This window comes from Bactrocera dorsalis, chromosome 4, assembly GCF_023373825.1.
Source record: "Bactrocera dorsalis isolate Fly_Bdor chromosome 4, ASM2337382v1, whole genome shotgun sequence".
Lineage (NCBI taxonomy): Eukaryota > Metazoa > Arthropoda > Insecta > Diptera > Tephritidae > Bactrocera > Bactrocera dorsalis.
In genome coordinates this window covers 69,567,422-69,586,273 of record NC_064306.1, presented here as the reverse complement: position 1 = coordinate 69,586,273, position 18,852 = coordinate 69,567,422, and the positions used below count along the sequence as shown (strand labels likewise).

General features: G+C 35.0%; 1 protein-coding gene across 2 annotated transcripts in view; it reads left to right on the top strand.

Moving 5' to 3' along the window:
* The first annotated feature begins 291 nt into the window (after nt 1-291).
* Nucleotides 292-18,852, top strand: part of LOC105225880 (uncharacterized) — a 62,299-nt gene continuing 43,738 nt past the window's right edge. The window contains exon 1 of one of the 2 annotated variants that reach the window (XM_049454516.1): nt 292-1,440. In XM_049454516.1, the coding sequence (XP_049310473.1) occupies nt 1,309-1,440 (132 nt within the window). In that variant the 5' untranslated portion in view covers nt 292-1,308. The remainder of the gene's footprint in view (nt 1,441-18,852) is intronic. The other variant, XM_049454517.1, reaches the window with a different exon arrangement.

Genomic DNA, 18,852 nt, shown 5'->3' with positions numbered 1-18,852 from the left:
ACAATTTGCCCGCCATCCACACAAGTTGGCGCCCGCGCTCCACCAACGACCCTGCTATCCACCGCAGCTGCTAACAACAATCCGCGCTGTCCACCAGCTGCTTCTTCAACCGGTCTTCTTCAGCACCAGCGCCAGCTAACCAGCCAACTTCGTTGCATTTTCCAATTCGGTTCGCTACAACGTTTCGGCGCAATTCGCTGCAAGTTCGGTTTTGTATATGTTGCAACATTCGTTGCCTACGCCGACACACACTGTTCGTTCGGCATATCAATTGCGCTTTGCTTGACTGCTTGGCTGACTGGTTGACTGGTGTATTTCGGTTGTTTCGCTGTCGTTTGGCTGACTGGTCGTGGTGGTGTCTTCTCGTATAGAATACATAGTTTTTAAAATGTTTGTCGTTGCAGCCAGTTGCTTCAGTTGGTCGTGAGCGGTCGTTAGTTGATGACGTTGAATTCAGTGAGTTTACGTTTCTCGAATATTTTTGTGTGTGTTCAGCTATTTCATGCTACGGAATTATTTGTCGTCGTATTTTACGTGCCGAGCGTAGAGGAAAAGCGTGTTTTTCCATAGGCAGTCGAGAGACTCACAAAGCTACCAAAGCAATTGCGACGAAATTCGAAGTTATCTGAACGTGCGCGGCAAATGCTTTAGCGACGGCAAAATGTATTTGCGACAAAGTGTTGTTTGAAAACAGTTGACAATTTTCCGATTTCGAAAATTGTAGTTATGAAATTGGTTGAAATACAAAATTGAAGCCTGTAAAATAATTAAAGTGTGTTGTTGTCTGGAATTATTCAAGTAGATAATTTGACAAAGTGAAAATAACCGTTTACGAATTTTAAAAAATATTTTTTTTTTGGAAAACAGTAACAAAAAATTGGTGTAATTAAAACTCGAAAATATAACCAAAACTAATTGGATAAACCAAATTCGAGTATTACAATCAAAGTTATGCCCGATTCAAAGAAGATTTACGAATATTGATGACATAAATTCAAAACAATCTGAAAGAAAATCGTAGATATTTAAATAATATTCAACTTTGAAACTTGAGATTCTAAAACCTCTTTATTTTTGAACGACATTTCATTGAAAATTTGAAAGAAAGTGCGAAGTACAAAAAAGTTCAACAAAAAAGTGCAAAGTGAAAATATTCCGAGTGGTAAAATCTTGTATCCTAAGAAAGCAAAATCAGTTCAAAATCCGATAAAGTGCAAACAAGTAGAATCCGCAAGAGAAACTGCATACAAAGCAAAATAATCAAACCAATTATAAGCAAAGCAAAAATACAAAAGAAAAATAAACAAAATGCCCAGCAAAAAGGAAATCAACTCCACCCTAATGATGGCATTCACTGTCACAACGCTGCTTGGATTTATAAACGCGCAAGCAGTGGGCTCCAAGGATCTCTTCAGATGCCGCCAAAGTTGCTATCAAAAGGTGAGTTCCGCACGACAATGATAGGGCACAAAAAGCAAAACGAAAAAATCAAAGAAAATGCTTTTGTAAAATAGAAAGCGCGATAGCTGAGCTTAAGCGAGCTAAAGGAAATTAGAGTAGAATAGAACTGCAAGGCTGAAAGCAAATTGAAATGGAAAATCGCAGAAAGGGGTTCAAACAAAAGTGCTTTAAAAACACTGAAAGAGAAGAGTTAGTGATTGCGGGGCTTCACTGGAAGGCTTCAACACTTATAGAAAGAAAATGTATATAAAGAAAAATCTATAGCACAGAAGTAGCGCTATGAAGTCCGATTGTTAGAAATATTCATTAAGGAAATCAGTATAGTTTTTGCACTTCGGTGCATTTCTTGCATGAAGGGTATATTCGCAAACATTAGGACTTCAAAAAAAGCCCTTTAAATGTAACCTTAAAGGGAAACAGAACAATTACATAATATGAAGGTATATAATATATAAAACTTGTGGGCACAGAACAGATGACAGATAACAGAAGCAGCTCCAGCGCAGCGCACAGCACCGAGCGAGTGACAAGATGCGCCAAATGGCAGTGTGTAGGATCCGGCCGACAGGCAATTTTTTCACTTTCTTGTTTTTCATTTTGTGCTGCGCACAAGCTTCCTTTTCCTTAGTTAGCTGTCGCCACTGACTGACATGACATTTGACATTTGAATGGGCCGCAATGCGTGGCACGGTCGCTTTTCGCAAGCTTTGTGCCTGCTTGAAGCCAGCTTTCAGCTTTGTGGCGGCAAATCATAAAAGCCTATTTATCAGCGCACCGCAATGGGGCTTAAAGAAATCAATGAGAATCGATGTATGAAGGTATTGTTGCTGCGTTTGTGTCGCGTAGATGAGGTTTGGAATACTTAAGTAAGGAGGCACGTTAAAGACGCTTCATGCTGTGTGGCAGCTTTGGTTATGTATGAGGTATGTGCGTGTTTGTATGTCTCTTGAGAGTATTCTAATTTGATCACATTAAAATGCCTTTGATTGGCATTTGGACAGAGAAAATTTAGAAATTTTTGAGACGAAATTAAAATTTCAAAAACAAAATTCGAAAAAATTTAACTGAATTGGTATGCTAAAATGAGTAATTTAGAGTTATTTTTTCAATAAAACCATAAATAGTTTTATTACAAAGAAAAATTGAATTATTTCGAAGAAAATGTTGTAGGGAAAATCTCTAAGCTTTGACATATCGAAGAAGGGCTTGAATACAGAAAAAAATAAAAATTGAAATTTCATACAAAAAATCTCTCACAAGCTTTAAATTTTATCCAATCCATGGTAAAAGTGAACTTAAATATTTATTTTAGTACAAAAATTCAATTGTTGCAAGTACATCAAACTAAATAATTTTTTTTTAATTTCTGTAAAAACAATAATTGTTTCTTTGTATTGATTTTCGTTTGAAATTTTGTTGCAATAATTTAAAATTTCCTTAACTTGCAAAAAAATGTTAATCATTTGTTGCAACAACCAGCCAACCAATTGTTGGTTGGAAAAGCAGTCAAGCTGTTAACGAGCCTGAAAACAAAATGAATTTCACTGCAAAAACAAATGAAAATAAAGCAAGCCACACCTACACACACCGTTACATGGGTCTATAAACCGTTATAAATCAACACCCAATACAAAATGATATGCAACACACAATTTTCAATTAAATATGCGTTCTTGCAATATCCTGCGCTTGAGTTATTAAATAAAATTTACAGCGTTTTTGTTGTTGTCGCTATTAAAGCCAACTCTCATCGGCATACCAACACAGGCACACAACATAAATATGTATGATTCGCCGTAAAAACAATTAAAATTACGCCCTCATCTACGCTCACGGCCATTTGACAGCACTGTAGGTGCCACATACATAATTCCGGTAACAAAAACAACCACAAAGTTGATTATGAAAATCATAAAAATTAAATATACACGTTGGTGTCAAGTCAACAAGCGCTACACAATCATAAAAACTGAAACAAGAGAAGCAGCAACGCATAAAAATTCGCTCTGTGGCAAGCGGCTGAAATGGCAAGCGAAGGCTGCTAGGAAGCTAGGCAGCTAGACAGGCAGGCAGTCAGTAGAATGTCCCTTCGTCAATAAAACCACAGGCGAGCTGGCGAACTACACATTCATGACTTTGCATGTATATGTGTGTGTACGTGTGTGTTTGTGCGCGTTTGTGTGTGAATGTGCGATAAAACTCATATTACAATTTGAAATACAATAATTTTTATGATGTGGCATAATAAATTTGCAAGTTTCGTCGTAAGCATTATTTCGTGGTCGGAAAGCTCTAATGCCTTTGCTAAAGAATTATTTAAGAATTCAAAATTTCGTAATTTTTAAAAAATTATTTCTCAATTATTTTATTGAAGAATTTCAAATAATTGTTGTACAAGTTTATTACTTTGTTGCTGATACGCAATAAAACCGCATGTGGCAAATTACACACCGAAATAAATAAATAATTTATATGCAATAGCAACAACAACTTTTTATAGTCTGCCCGCCAGCGCGCTTATCAGTGTTTTATCACACAACAAAAGCAGCAATAATCATAAAAGTACAACAACATGCACCTCGACACACTGTAGTAGCGCGGCACAGTGAGTTCACTGACTGCCTCCCGTGCAACCGCTCGCATTTCGCCGCTGCCGCTGATATAGCACGCTTGCGTTTTGCCCGCAATGTTGCCAGCAAGCGCAATTCTAACGGTTGCAGTCACTTATTTGCTCCACTCTATTTTATTTTTATATCCAACTCATAAATGTTTGCCCGTATGCAGCAGCTCCCCTCCGCCATAAAGTTGTAAAAAATATCTAAAATATAAAAAATAACGCTAAGTGCCCCTGGGAAGGGGGGTCTTTGTTATTTGTGCTAATGAGCGCGCTGCTAAGCAACCCTAGCTGAAGTTGCCAACTCGAAAATGGTTTTTTCGAAATTGGACATAAACTGCTGTTGGGTGTTTTTGGTTATGAAGTGAGTTTTCACTAATGTTACATGGCGAATTTTTGCTATTGTTGTTGTGTGTTGTCATTAATGGTAAGAAAATGCTGATGTTGCAGGCAATCAACTTGAGTAAAGTTTCTGTGATTAATTCTCTACATTTTGAATGTGTATTTGCATGTACGAATGTTGCCACAAGCACAGTCAAATTAAGCTAATCTGTTACTAAGTATTCTAATTATCTTATTGTTGCTGAAATTAATGCTATCGATTGTGGCATGTCATCGAAATCACTTTTCGTTGACATTTCTTGCTGTGCCGTGCCTTGTCCACTCCAAAGAGTCCAAACAACATCTTCCTGTAGTGCCATCGCTTTATCTCTTGCAACAAGAGTATTGCTCGAAATCCGAGTGCCAACAACTGTGTAAAATTTCACACAAACAACAGCAACGCGGTGTAAATTTAACACTCAACACTTTTTCGGCGCAAATTTAGAATTTTCAGCCCTTCTTATTGACCCCTGACCACGTGCAAGAGGCGTCTTATCGATTTCCCAAGCCTGCACTTAGTTTATGACAGCAAAAATAGCGCCTTTAGAAAAAGAAACACACTTACTGCATGTTGCAACTACACATATTTCATGCTTATAATGACTAAATAGCTGACTTTCGTTGTTGTCACTGTAATTACAAGTTTACTGTTGTCGAAAAATAATAATTTTTTGTTGCTGTTGTTGTAATTACTTAATGATTTCGTATGTAATTTGTCGGCAACGCGCTGTCAGCAAGTTAAAATATTAAGCTGCAGTAAATATACATACATATATACATATGTACATGTAGGTGTGTGTGACAATATGTGTGTCTGCCTTCGTGTAATCACTTTCGTACGAGTAAGTCAACGCTTAATATTTTTGTGAACTTCGTATTTGTTGGCAGCACAATATTTGATTTGTCGCACGCACACACACACACACATGCATGGCAGCTCATAAATTTACAAATTTATTTGTTCACATGATTATTTATTTAGGCGCACCAGCGTTTATTTGGCACAACACACATGCACACATACATACATATGTACAAATATTGGTGTCAACTGGCTTGTTGCCGCTGCTGCAGCAAGCAGTTTGTACATTGCACTTTGATTGCCTGGCCCGCTATCACTAGCAGCACAGCTACAAATGTGTCGAAAGTGAGCGCGAAGCGAGCGTTCCGGCTGACGAAAGTCTGTTGGTCTGATTGACTGGTGACTGGTGAGCGCTTGCTATCAGCTAGTTGCTGTCATGTTGGTGCACTTGTTTGACTTTCAGTTGCTGCTTTGACTATCTGCCTGACTGCTTGTTTGATTTGCTCCGCAGTTTGCTAGTTTGCATTGCGATCCACCGCTATTTGCCCTCGTGTCGCTGGGACTTTCTTCTAAGCACACACACACACACAGGCACGAAGATGTTTGTGTTCATGCATAACTGTGAAATTATCGCTGCCGCTTTGTCTCAATATCGTTTTCTGAACAAACAAATACTGCCAAATGCCTTGAGCGCTCAATGTGGCAGCGCGCAGTACGTGCCACACGGTGGGAATTGCTTAGATAAATGGCTGTGTGTGCTTAGGCGACATTATAAATTAATCGACAGTGCTAACTGACGCGAGATAACAGTAAATATTGTACGCAAATAAACATAATAAATTATAATTAATCATAAGTAAATAAAGTTGTGAGGGAAAAATAAAATTTTTTAATGAAAAAAATTATTTTTTTAAGAAAAAAAATTGTAAAAATTCGACGAGTAAATGAAATGATTAATGGCAAGCAAATGATATAAAAACAATCAATTATAATTATTAAAAGTAAAAAAAAAAATATTAAAAAAAAAATATATTTAAAATAAAAAAAATATTAATTAGTCCAATTTAGGTCACAAGCCTATGTGCCTAGCTTCCACCACCCCCACTGCAATACTTTCTCAAACTAATTGCAAAACTTCTAAATAAAAATTGCTGCACTTCTAGTATTGCAACCAAATTTCGCATAACTTTCATGCAACATTTTTTAATTTCACGTTTTTTTTCGCAAAGTCATCAGCAACTTTTTGCCACCCGCAGCGTATTTGTGTTTGCACTGCACTCGAAAGTGTACAACATGACGCCGACGCTGACGCTGGTTGCATGAAATCATATGCAACATTTGCGCTGCAAAGCCATAAATTTTTTACGCTGGCATTTTAAAGTGCGCACTTCAGCGGGCGTAATTGGAAATTACGCGCCACAATGTGTGTTGCAGCACATATAATAGCGCGCTTTTTGCACCCTCGCGCTAATGTTGCCCCACCAGCCATGTGGCATGTGTATGCACATATGTGGCTCAAGGACATTTTAGTGGTAAAAACGGATTGCCTCGCAGCCTTTATGCTGCTGCACTTTTGCATGTTGCAACAACAAAAAATTAAATCAGGCATTGAACTGTTAATTATGAGGCTGTTGATGATGATGATGATGCCGATGACATTGATGTTGACGCTGTTGAAGTGTTAATGGCAGCATGCAAATTGCAATTGAAAAGCCATTTCGAGTTCAAAGCAAACACATTAGCGAATTTAATTGTGCGGAAAGGCGCGCAATAGTGGAGCTGATTGTGGCAAGCGGCGCACGGGATTAAAATATGGAAGTGTAATATTTAAAAATGACAACTGACAGTTGTGGAAATGAAATTAGGAATAAAAAATTTTTAAAATAATTTTTGGACTTGCAAAAATTTGTTAATTTTTTCAGACACTTTGTGGTATGAATGTCTGTTTGACTATATTTTTGCCTGCTACGTTAGAAAATTTAATATAAATCACATGAAAATACTTAATAACTTGCCACAGCGACAATAAAAGCTAAACTAAGAAATGTTGCAACACGTTGTTGCCACAAAAATTGCATCAAAACTCAAATAATACTAAAATTATGAACAAAATCTCAGTACTCGCCTTTTATAGGTACCGCAAACAACAAAATTATCTCAAAATCAGCATTTTATGTATTTGTTGTAATCCCGGCAATACTCTATCATATTCTAACACACACATACAAACATTTATTTGCATATAATTTGCTTATTACCCAAGCAATCCACGTTGCAATACATAATCTTGGACTTTATTGCGACTTTCATGCCTGTCAAGTGGCAAGCAAAAAGGTGCGGCTCATCAGCGCTGAAAACAAAACGTCAACAACAACAACAAAACAATGCTGCATAAGCCTATTACAGCCAACCCTGCGCGCCGCTGTATATTTTGCTATTTTCTTATGAAAATTAACTTCATTTAAAGTACACTCCGAGAGTCATACGTTGCCGTGTGTCTATCTGCAACATGTGCATGTGGCACGGCGTGAATTCATTTCGCAATGCGTAAATTGAAAAAGTAGACACAGCGGACACAAACAAGCAAATATCAACGTCGGCAACGCCAAGTCTGCGCTTCGATTTAACTCGCAGGCAGCGCGCACGAAGAAAAAAGTTTCGCGAAAAAAATTCTAAAAAAAATCGAGCAATGCATGCATTCATCATAATGCGCGCCGCAGCAGGAGGTAGTGCATTTGCCTATTCGCAAGCACACGGTGGCGGGGCGGCGACGGAAAAAACTCAACGAAATGGAAAGGAAACTGCTGCCCAACTGGTTGCTTGCCACTCCAACGCCTAAGCGCATATGCAACATTACGAATGCAAAGTTTGTTGGCTGCCACATGTGATTAACATGTCGTTCGGGTGCGCCAACATTGCCGTCGGACGTTGAAAATTAAATGAAAATTGTAAATAGTTTGTGTTCTGCATAAATTTAAAAAATCTATAATGACTTCGAGACTTTGTTTTTTTTTTTTTGGTTGCACTTAACTAGAGTTGCCTTTGATTTGCGCTGCTGCTGCGGAAGAAGCCAATTAAGCGCACACTCATACTGGTTGCTGAAAAGTTCAAACTCATATGCACATATGTTTGTGTGTGAATGTGTGTGTAATTAATCACATGTGCGTTTAGTGGCATGAGAGTTCTGCAGTCGCTTTTGGCATTCGGGGCATGGAAATGCCGAGTGGACAAACTCGCGACAGAGACGCAATGAGTTTCACTCATATTTCTTATATTCAAAATGAATAAGATACCGTTAGGTCGAGTAAAAGTGCTGCCAAATTCACTAATTTAAGAGATCGAGCATAAAATATTGAAAAATATGTAAAAAAAATAAATAAAAAAATAATAAAAAATAAAATAAATCTGAAACAAAAAATTCAAGAAAAATAATAATAATTAAAAATTTAAAGAAAAAATTAAATATGTGAAAAAATGTAAAAAAAAAAATCTACAAAAATATCAAATTATTATTATTATTGCTGTTAAGCATTCAAGTATTCAACAGGCTTAACCTCAAAACTTTTTCAAATAAATTTCTCTCTACATATTTATCAACTCAAAATCATCAAAGACGTGACAAGCTTGTAATAAATATAATAGCTTCACAATAAAAATTCAAGTAAAGGTCAACAAAGAGTTATGACCAGAAAATAGCGCGGGGTCAGCAACTAAAATCCCTTATTTACTAGAAATATTAAGAGCGCTTTATGCTTAATCAAAATATAACATTATTAACGGTAAATCAAAGGTGTAATTTTGAAAAATTTACGACAAGAAGAGCGAACGCACATTTCCTTAGCAAATTACGAAGCGTAAACAGCGAAAAATTAAATTTGAAATCACTTAACATTTGCTTATAATTTATTGGCTGCTTATTTGTTGCTTGCCACTAGCGGTGATTGTAATAAAATATATATAAATAGACAAATGAGAAATAAGCAAAACATAAAAACAAGTAAATGGAGGCCGCCCACGAGCTGTTGGCATAGTTGGCAAGATGGCCAAAGCGGGCAGTGGCTACAGTGGTGCGCGGTGTGCTGGCAACGCAAAACCATAATTTTTTTATTTATGCTTTTTAGATATTAATTTAAATTTTTGAGCTAATTTTTAGAAAAATATAATTAAAAAAAAAATTTTCAATATTTCACAGAAATTTATTGGCTTAATAGCAATGAAACAAAGTATATGTATATATATTTTTTTTAACGTGCCTTGTTCCACAAATCATTAATTTTATTCTTTTTTAATTTTCAAATCCTTCACACATTGACTTCTGCAATTTTTCTGCTCGCCACTAAAGTTCCTCACAAAATGCGTAGGCGGCCTGCGCCGCTGGTGTGAGAATTGTGCACATCAACACCCGCTGCTCAACAGCATTTGTCAAGTTATTTTATTTTTATTTATTGGACTATTTTATTTGATTTCTTTCGAAGCTTTTGGCCTCACACATTACCAACTACAAATATTTTATGTGCGCCGCCGACCTCAGACACACTTTCGCACAGCACTCATTAGCCGAACGAGCGCTAATTCAGCAAGAGTACAAAAAAATTTAAAGGTTCCGCTGTATGCTCATTAGCCGGGGAAAATGTGGGGTGAAAATTACGAAAAAAAATCATAAAATTATCCACTTTCCATACGACTGTTTAATAATTTATTCAACGCCCACCAGCGACCTGCTTGCCATGCCATTTTTCGCGCACGCAGCTTCGCGTTTTTATAGCGAAAAAGTAAGGCGAAATTAAAATCGGCGAAAACGAGCATAATAAACAGCAATGAGATTGGCATTAAAAAGGAAAATGCGCTTAAAATGAGGCATCATTGCTGAAATATGCAGCGCGTGGTGCGTAGAGCGCGGAAGAAGTAAAACCAAGCGTGCCATCGTCGGCGAAAATCGCGTGCCGTACTTTTGCATGCCGCGGGCCAAAATGCGTGTGTGTGGCATAGGTGCAGCAGCAGTGAGGAGTTACAGCCAAGCAATATTTGCACTCCGCGCTGCAGCATCGATGCGCTCGGGCTATACATACATACATGTATGTACATATCGTATATACTTAAATTGGTACACGCTAGTAACTAGTCGACTTACTTATGTAATTGTAAATATGTGCACGAAATTACGCGGATATGAAAAACAAGGTAAAGCAGAATATAAAATAATCAACTGCGAGCGGAAATCCATAGCAGCGGCGGCTGTGGCGAGCTCCCTTAAAACTGCGGCACAGCGCGATTTCGGTAAACAAAAAGCAATTCGAGAAAACACGCTAGAAAAACTTCTTACGTGCACGGTATACATGAACGGTACAACAATTAAAATGCGATCAAGCTGAAAATTAAAATAAATTCCATGCATCCATTGCCGAAAGCGCGAAATATGCTTGTGGTACACGTGCAGCAAACACACACACGAGCATACAAAAATATATGTTAATATATGTAAATTAAAGCGCGAATTTGTGTATTTCGCTGTAGTTTGACTGGTTATATTGAGAAAATAATAATAATAACTTTTTAATGCATAATAAGTAGGGCATTTTGTCAGTTGAATGAAGCGTCGGCTTTTTGTTGTTGCATTTCTCGCTAATTTATTACAACTGCGCGAAAATTTCATAAAAATCACTAAAGCAGAAAAATTTGATTTTTATGTTAAAAAAATTGCTTTTCTCCGCTTTGAAGTAACCGTTAATTTCAACTTTAACTGGAAACACTAATTTAGCCAATGATGGTTTACTTGTGGTACCATGAGAAGTAGGTGGCCCAATCGTAGATTTTAATATAATACGAGTATGCTACATATCGTCTCCTAAAATACCAAACAACGTATCATCAAAAAAATCGAAAAAGAGTTTCTTATTGCTTACGAATCGCTGTATCATAAAACATTTATGTATGTATCATAAAATTTTCAGCTTCCGCTCTCAGTCATAACCAATATATAACGGATATATAACCAAAATATAGCCAATATATAATCAATATATAACGGATGTATAACCATTTTATAACCAAAACTTAAAATTTTGTTTAACTTTGAGTAGTTTTTGTGACATCGTTTTTCCTTTGGTTTTAAACCTATAAAAAGTGGAGTAACTTAATTTTTTTTTTTTTTGCAATTTGGTATACATATATTGATTCAAGAATCCAAAATTTTCTTCAAATATTATTGATCACACCGCTGAGTTCGGCTTTACTGAACATATATCGAATATGTTTCAATTCTCTTCAGAGAAAATTTCTGGTTTTTGCTCAGTGTGTGCAAATTGTACTGGAAACTCGAGTTCATTGACCATTTATATGCTAATAATTAAAGAATGCTCATAAACTGGGAGTTTAACAGAGCGAATTCTTCCATAAATTCGCCCTTATCACTATATGTTTAGTGTTTACGAAGATATGTCGCTTACAACCAACGTACGTCAAATTAAACTCAGAGTTTCAAATAAATAAACTCATTGAACACAATAGTATAAACTCGAGTTTAGGCAGCAAACGGGATATACTCCTCGAGAGTCCACAAAGTGACTTCTGACATATTTCCACATCAAGCAATCCATGTTTATTTGCTACTCATAAACTCGGAGTTTAACATAGAAAACTTTCCCTTAAACTCTACCTAAAAACTACTTTTTTGGTATTTATAAAGACATATTGCTTTCGAGAAAAAAATAGCAAACTAAAACTAAGAGGTTACATGGTTTCACGGGTTTAAAAAATCGATTTTTTTATTATTTAATACCTCTACAATATTGTCCAAAATGTTCAAGTTGATCCGAATTATAGTCTCGAAGATACAGCCTTGAGAACTTGTGCGCTTGAGGCTACCTAGAGTAAGTGCGCCGCCTTTAGACGGCTGTATTTTTGCAGTCGGTTGGCACGATTTCTCGAGAACTACTCAACCGATTTTCATGAAATTTTACACAGGTCTTTGAGAAAAAATTCTAAAAGACTTGGACGAAGGATCGATTACAACTATTTGAAAAAAAAAATCACTGAAATTGTAAATTTTTGTAAAAAAGTCTGCCAAAAATACAATTTTCAGTTTTTTTCCTTCGTCCAAGTTCTGAGTTAAGGTTTTAACTAGAACACATGTTCTTTCGCTTTTGATTATGATGAAAGGAGTTATCTTGCCAACGCGGCACATCTTTTTCCGAGTGATCACCGGAAATGGCATCGCAATGGTCGAGTTTAAAATATTTTTTTTTCCAAAAATGTCAGAATATCTTTGCTAATACATAGTGTATGTTTGTAGCAATAAAAAGTTCTAATAAAATATTTCATTTTTTTATGAAAAAAATATTGTTGAAAGGCTGTTATTTACCTGAGGAGACCCATGTCACCCCTTAAAGAAAGTGTAGGAGAGTTGTATTAATTTCTCGATAAATAAAATGATTTGTTGCAGTATTATCTGTTCTAAGCTCTGCACGCTGCTTTTAATTTAATATTTTATTCTTTGTATACTTACGAGTATATCCCTTATGCTTGTATGTAAACCTTTTCTCCTTTTTCGAAGCACATATACCCTTGCAGTTCATTCAAGCACACTCTCATATGCATTTACTGTACATTAGTCCTGTACGAACAATCAATAAACGATTGCATTACCATTATAATTATTATTATGCTTTTTATTATAACGATTTTTGTTATGACAATACAACTGACTTTAAAAAGAAAGCAAAATATGAAAAGTAAACAACAAAAAAGACTCATTATTATGCCGCATTGTGCACAACGTTCTCGAACGTGTAGCCAAAGCATATGGACACTCGCCATTCAGAAGCGCTTGGTAGTCCAAAAATAGCACAAACAAAAAATTATAAAAAATCGAAGAAAATAAAAATAAACCAATACTTTTGTCCATACAGACGGACTCTACGAGTGTATTCGTGCGTTCGATATTTGTATTTATCCACAATATTTTCATGGCTTTGTTTGCCTGATTCTCATTGCTTTTATTGTTCTCCCCATTCGTTATCTATCTAAGTATGTCGTAAACGTAGAAAAAACTTATCAGAAATCGTATGAGCACGCGTTTTGTTGGCCTTTTAATAATCATATTCCATGAGCTTCGCTTCGTGCGACGGTGGCTTTGAACATTTCTCCACGCGCGCTCCCGCCTGTGTATGTGTGTGTGACTAGTCAGCCAGCATGTGCTGTAGTGACAAGAAAAAGTAGCGCTCAGCCACTAGCAGCTCACTACTGTTGCATGCTTCGATCTCAGATGGAAAGCAGAAAGAAGTGACGAGCGCCGACGAGTGAAGCGGCGGACAGACGGATCTTAGTACTTTTTAATAACAAACATTGCATTTTAACTGCCACAAAAGCCATTGCTAGCTGGTAGTGCTGTTGTTGGGGCTTTGTTGTTGTTGCTGCTTTGTTGTCTGCTATTTTGTAGCGCCATAAAAGCCAGTAAAGCAGCCATTTGCTAGTTGTGCCTGGCCGGGGCCACTGTGCGCACAGTCCGCGGCGTGTTGCGGCAGCGGCAACATGATTATTGTCATGTCTTTGTATGATTATTACCGACGTTTGATTGTCATAATGCGAAGCATAAAATTATATTCAGCTTGTACGTGTCGGGAATGTATGATTACCTGCAAATACTGGTTAAAGCCGCGTGGCAGAGGAGGGCGGCAGTCTAGGTAGTTCATCTATTAAGCACTATGAAGTAGTGTGGGGCTTGTGTGCCGCATTTATATTTACTTTTATTGTTGTTATTACTATTTCTTTTAATCAAACAATGGTAGCACACGCATCCATAACTTAATTATGGCGTTTTTTCACTCGCCATCAGTTACTGGCTTCGCTGGAAACGCTCCGCGCATAGCTGAATAGGTAATAGTGTTGCTACGTAAGTGCTTAACAGAACAACAGCAACAAAATGTAGCGCCATAGCCATTATTTAGCTATAACTGCTCTCTTGTGATTTCTTTTTTTCGATATTTTTGCAAACCCTATTCAAATAGCGATTCTACAGCTTTAGGGTGGCAAGCATATATTGGTTCTAATTATATGCTCTATTCTTGCTTATGTTAGTGGCAACCCGTTATTAACGCCATTTGCGGCATTTCCGCTTTGGAAGCACTTTTCTTGCAGCGGAAGTCAAATGTCTTGCTGCCAACTTTCTACGTGCTTTTGTTTCCCAGTGCAACTGTGTGTGGCACAAACACGTTGTACCGTTTAAATATACGTTAAACCAAAAAAACGTTAAAAAGCGCGTGTGGCTTTAGTTAGAAATAAGTAAATTTATTAACATTGATTTGAATATTTAATTTTGTAATTTTTCATATTTTTTTATTTTTGCCCCAACTTCCGCTTTTGGTGTAATATTATTGTCACCTGACTACATAAAAGGCTTATTTGCTTTTATTACTTGATATGAATTTGAAAATAAATTTGAATATTTTAATGGCATAGATGACATGAAAAGCATAAAAATTAAGAAAAACTTAAAATAAAATTTTAAAAAATTTGGAAAATTAAGAAAAAATTAAACAAATTAAAAAATTTACTTTAATTGAAAAATGCAAAAAATAATATACAAAAAAATTATAAAATATTTTATAATTTTTTTTAATATTTTTAAAAATTTCTAACAAAAAATTATTTTCTTTTTCAAAAAAAAATTTTTTTCTGTGCCTAAAAACAATCTAAATTTCTAAAAAAAAATTATTTAAAAAAGATCCAAAAATGTATTTAAAAAATTTTTAATTTTAAAATTTTTAAATTTTTTTTTTTTTTTAAAAAATTTTTTTTTTTTTTATTAATTTTTTTTTAAAATTAAAATTTTTTTTAGAAATTTCTTAGATACTTTCTTTTTTTATTATTTTTTTTTTTGTCCGAAAATTTAATTTTTTTCCAATTTAAAATTTTTTAGAATTGTTTTTTTTTCGAATTATTTCTATATTCCTTCTAAACCCTTAAAAGTCAATCAATTCGAACAATGAAAAAATAAAACATTTCAAAACATTCGTGAATTAAGCTACAAATAAGCGGCTTAGCAACACCTGCAAAGAGGCACAGCAAAGAATGTGGCATGCTTATTGATATGCCACAACAAAGCACCATTGAATTATTTAAAGAAAAGCAACAAATGCTTGAAATCAACCACCGCACTTGAAAGCGCTTTCATGCAACTCAAAAGTACACACACACAACTCTCTAAATAGAGCGACGCAGGGGTGCAAAACCCCGAAATTTGTCAAGGCGCTAACGCCAAGCCAGTGCTGTTTCAAACGCTTCAAAACTGATACCGTTAGCAAAAGCCTAAACTAGACAGCTTGACATAGCTAAGCTCACACGTAGAGGGTGCCACTCTGCTTGGCTGAGTTGCGGCTGAATGGCGGCTGAGCGGTGAATGCCTTTGTCAGCGCCACCACAAGAGCCATGCGGGCATGCCAAGAATTTTTTGCCAGCAGAAGCGAAAAATCAACAGCAGGGGCGGTAGGTAAATAAACCGTACCGTACCGGTAGCACTCGCAACGTCAGACTTGCCGACTTTGCTGCGTGGCATGCAACCCCAACTCCAAATAGACGAAAATGCAAAACAAAAAAGTCGTCATTTACTCCAACGCTTGTCTGTATGACAGTGCCGCTTTGTCGTCTTGTCATTGGCACTGAATTTTCCCAAAATTAATGCAAATTCCGTTGTAAATTCCTGCTTTGCCACCGCCACAGCCGCCGCCGCTGCCGAAATTTCACGTGTGCGATAAAGAGCCGATTTGCATGCCTTAATAAATGAAATTCTTCGCGTTGCTGTTGTGTTGTTTTCGTTTAGTTGCTGCTGCCACTACTAAAATTGCTTCATTTGTTGTGCTTGTTGTTGTTGTTGTGCGACTACCTTGCCTTATCAACACCTGAAACACGACGCAGTTGCCGTGGAGGGATGGGCTGCGGCGACGAAGGTCAACTTGACAGCAACGAGCACAACAAAAACCTTAAAGCTAGCGCGCAGTCAACAATAAAACGGCAGCAACAACAGCAACAAAGCATAAAAACGATTAGCGCCGCGTCTTAAAAGACACTGCCGTGGCGAACGCGATTCGTCGAGGTTGAGAGAACGCTTTGTCCAAAGTGCTGCTGCCTCGCTTTTAACTGCGGCTTCAACTGCCATTCACCTCACTGTCGCACAGTTGTTGTTGTAGCTGTTTAATTTTGTTTATCGCGTGTATTTTTTGAATTAAGGAAAAAATATAAAATAAATTAGAAATTATTACGCAGCTTGTCGCAGAGCGAATGCGGAATTTTCTCATGTGTGCCGCAGCCCTGTGTAGTTGTTGTTGTCGGAAAAGTCTTAAGTATGAGAAGAATGACAGCAATTTGCATTTGTTGCAAGGAATTATATGTGAATTAGCGTAAATTTTAGTGTGAATTTCTGTTTCGGCAGCGAGAGTGAGGAAATGAAGAAATAGAGTTTTATTGAAAGCCTTGAGGAAAGTCTTACTTATCGAAAGAAGTTGGCGGAGTTGGTGAATGGTGGGTTGCACCATTTGGGGGCAAAAAAGCAATTAGCAAAAATTTAATATTCCATATACCCATACATGTATTTCTATATTTTCTTTATAATTAAAAATTAATTTTTGAAAATTATAAATTTAATTTTTTTAAATTAAGTAATACTTTTTTTTAATTAAAATTAATTATTTTTTTTTTTTTTTAATTTCACTAATTAGTTCATTTTTCTTTCTATAATTTTTATGTTATTGAAAAATGAATGTTTGAAAGATTAGTTTTTTAAATTATGTTTTTTTTTTTAATTTCTTAAATTAAATAATTTTTCTTTTTATACATAATTTCTAAATTATTGAAAACTATTTTTGAAAATTAGAAATCTGTTTGTTTGAATAAATTAATTAATATTTTTATTTCTTTAATTGACTAATATTATTTTTTATTTTTTTTTTTTAATTATAAAGAAATCTTGTTTTTAAGTATGATTTTAATTTTTTAAATCAATTAATAAATTTTTTTCTTTAATTAATTAATTTTTCTTTCAATAATTGCAAAATTATTGAAAATACATTTTAGATAATTTATAATTTTTTAAATTAGTTAAGTAATTTTTTAAATTATTTAATTATAATTCGTTTTCTTTGTATATTTTTTATATTAATGAAATTTGAGCTTTTGAAAATTGCAATTTTAATTTTTTAATTAATTAATTAATTTTTTTCTTTAATAAATTCATTTTTCTTTTCACATTTTCCTATATTATTCAGAAATAAATTTTTGTAAATTAAAAATTTAATTTTTTTAATTAATTTATTATTATTTTTAATTTCTTAAATTAACTTATTTTTGTTATAGATTTTCTATATTATAAAAAATACGTTTTCGAACATAAAAATTTAATTTTTTAAATTACTAAATTATAATTTTTAATTTTTTTAATTATTTAATATTTACTTTATATTTTACATATGATAAAAAAAAATCAAAATTACAAATTTAATTTTATAAATTAATTAATTTTTTTTATCTTTGTTTAATTAATTTTTTTTTTTTCTGTATTACTAAAAAATAAATTTTTAAAAATAATAAATATAATTTATAAATTAGCTAATTAATTTTTCTTTTTATATTTACAGGTAAAATCGAATGCAATCATTGTAAATATTCAGCTTTTTACGTGAGTTGTAAATTAAGCCATAAATTTATGAGGAAACTAAAAGTTTAGTTTTGAAAAAAATATTAATTTTTTAAAAATTAATTTCATTTAAATTAATTTCATTTAAAAATTTAAAAAATTAGAAATTTTATTTTTTTATTTAATACAATTTTTTGCCATTAATTTTACAAGCCTTGCAACAGCGCTTTTCGCTTAAAGTTGTCACAAAATGTATGCACGCATTCACACATATACGAACGCATGCTCGTGAAAATGTAAAAAAGGCGCAACAAATTGTGGCAACATTAGTTGCAGTGCAAATAGAAAACCTGGTTACACACTTAAAACTTGCTGAGCTGCAACGCTAACATGAAAACTGAAGAACCAACTTTGTACGTAATTATATAATTCACTCAGCGCACACAAACACACACACAATCATATATATAATGCCACATTTGTGCGCTTGTATGCACTTGCATGTGAGTTGCGCACAATTGCAGTTGGTTGCCACTTTGTCGTCATGTTGCAAACGCTGGCTCACACAATTCGCACACGCTTCATGCAGAACAACCGAAATGTAATTAGGTTGTGGCGCTACAAAGACCAAAATAGTAGAAAATATGCTGCGAAAAAAATTTAGTCAAATAAATTTGCACAAAAGTTGCACTAACCCCCTTTTGCCCCCCTCTCCGCAAAGTTCTTGTCAATTAAAAGCAGGCACACTTTTACAATGTTTGCGACGCAGGCAAGCGTTAGCATGTGGCATGCCACAATGAGCACGTGCTCGCAACTAGGCTGCCTCTGTGCGCCACACTGCAGTTTTTCTCCATATTTGTGTTGCATTCAATTTGCCGAAATTATGCAATTTAAAATTAAATTAAAACTTATTCTTTTTCCATTTCTGCAAAATAATTCTCTCTCATAAACCGCCTTGCGGCAAGTGCG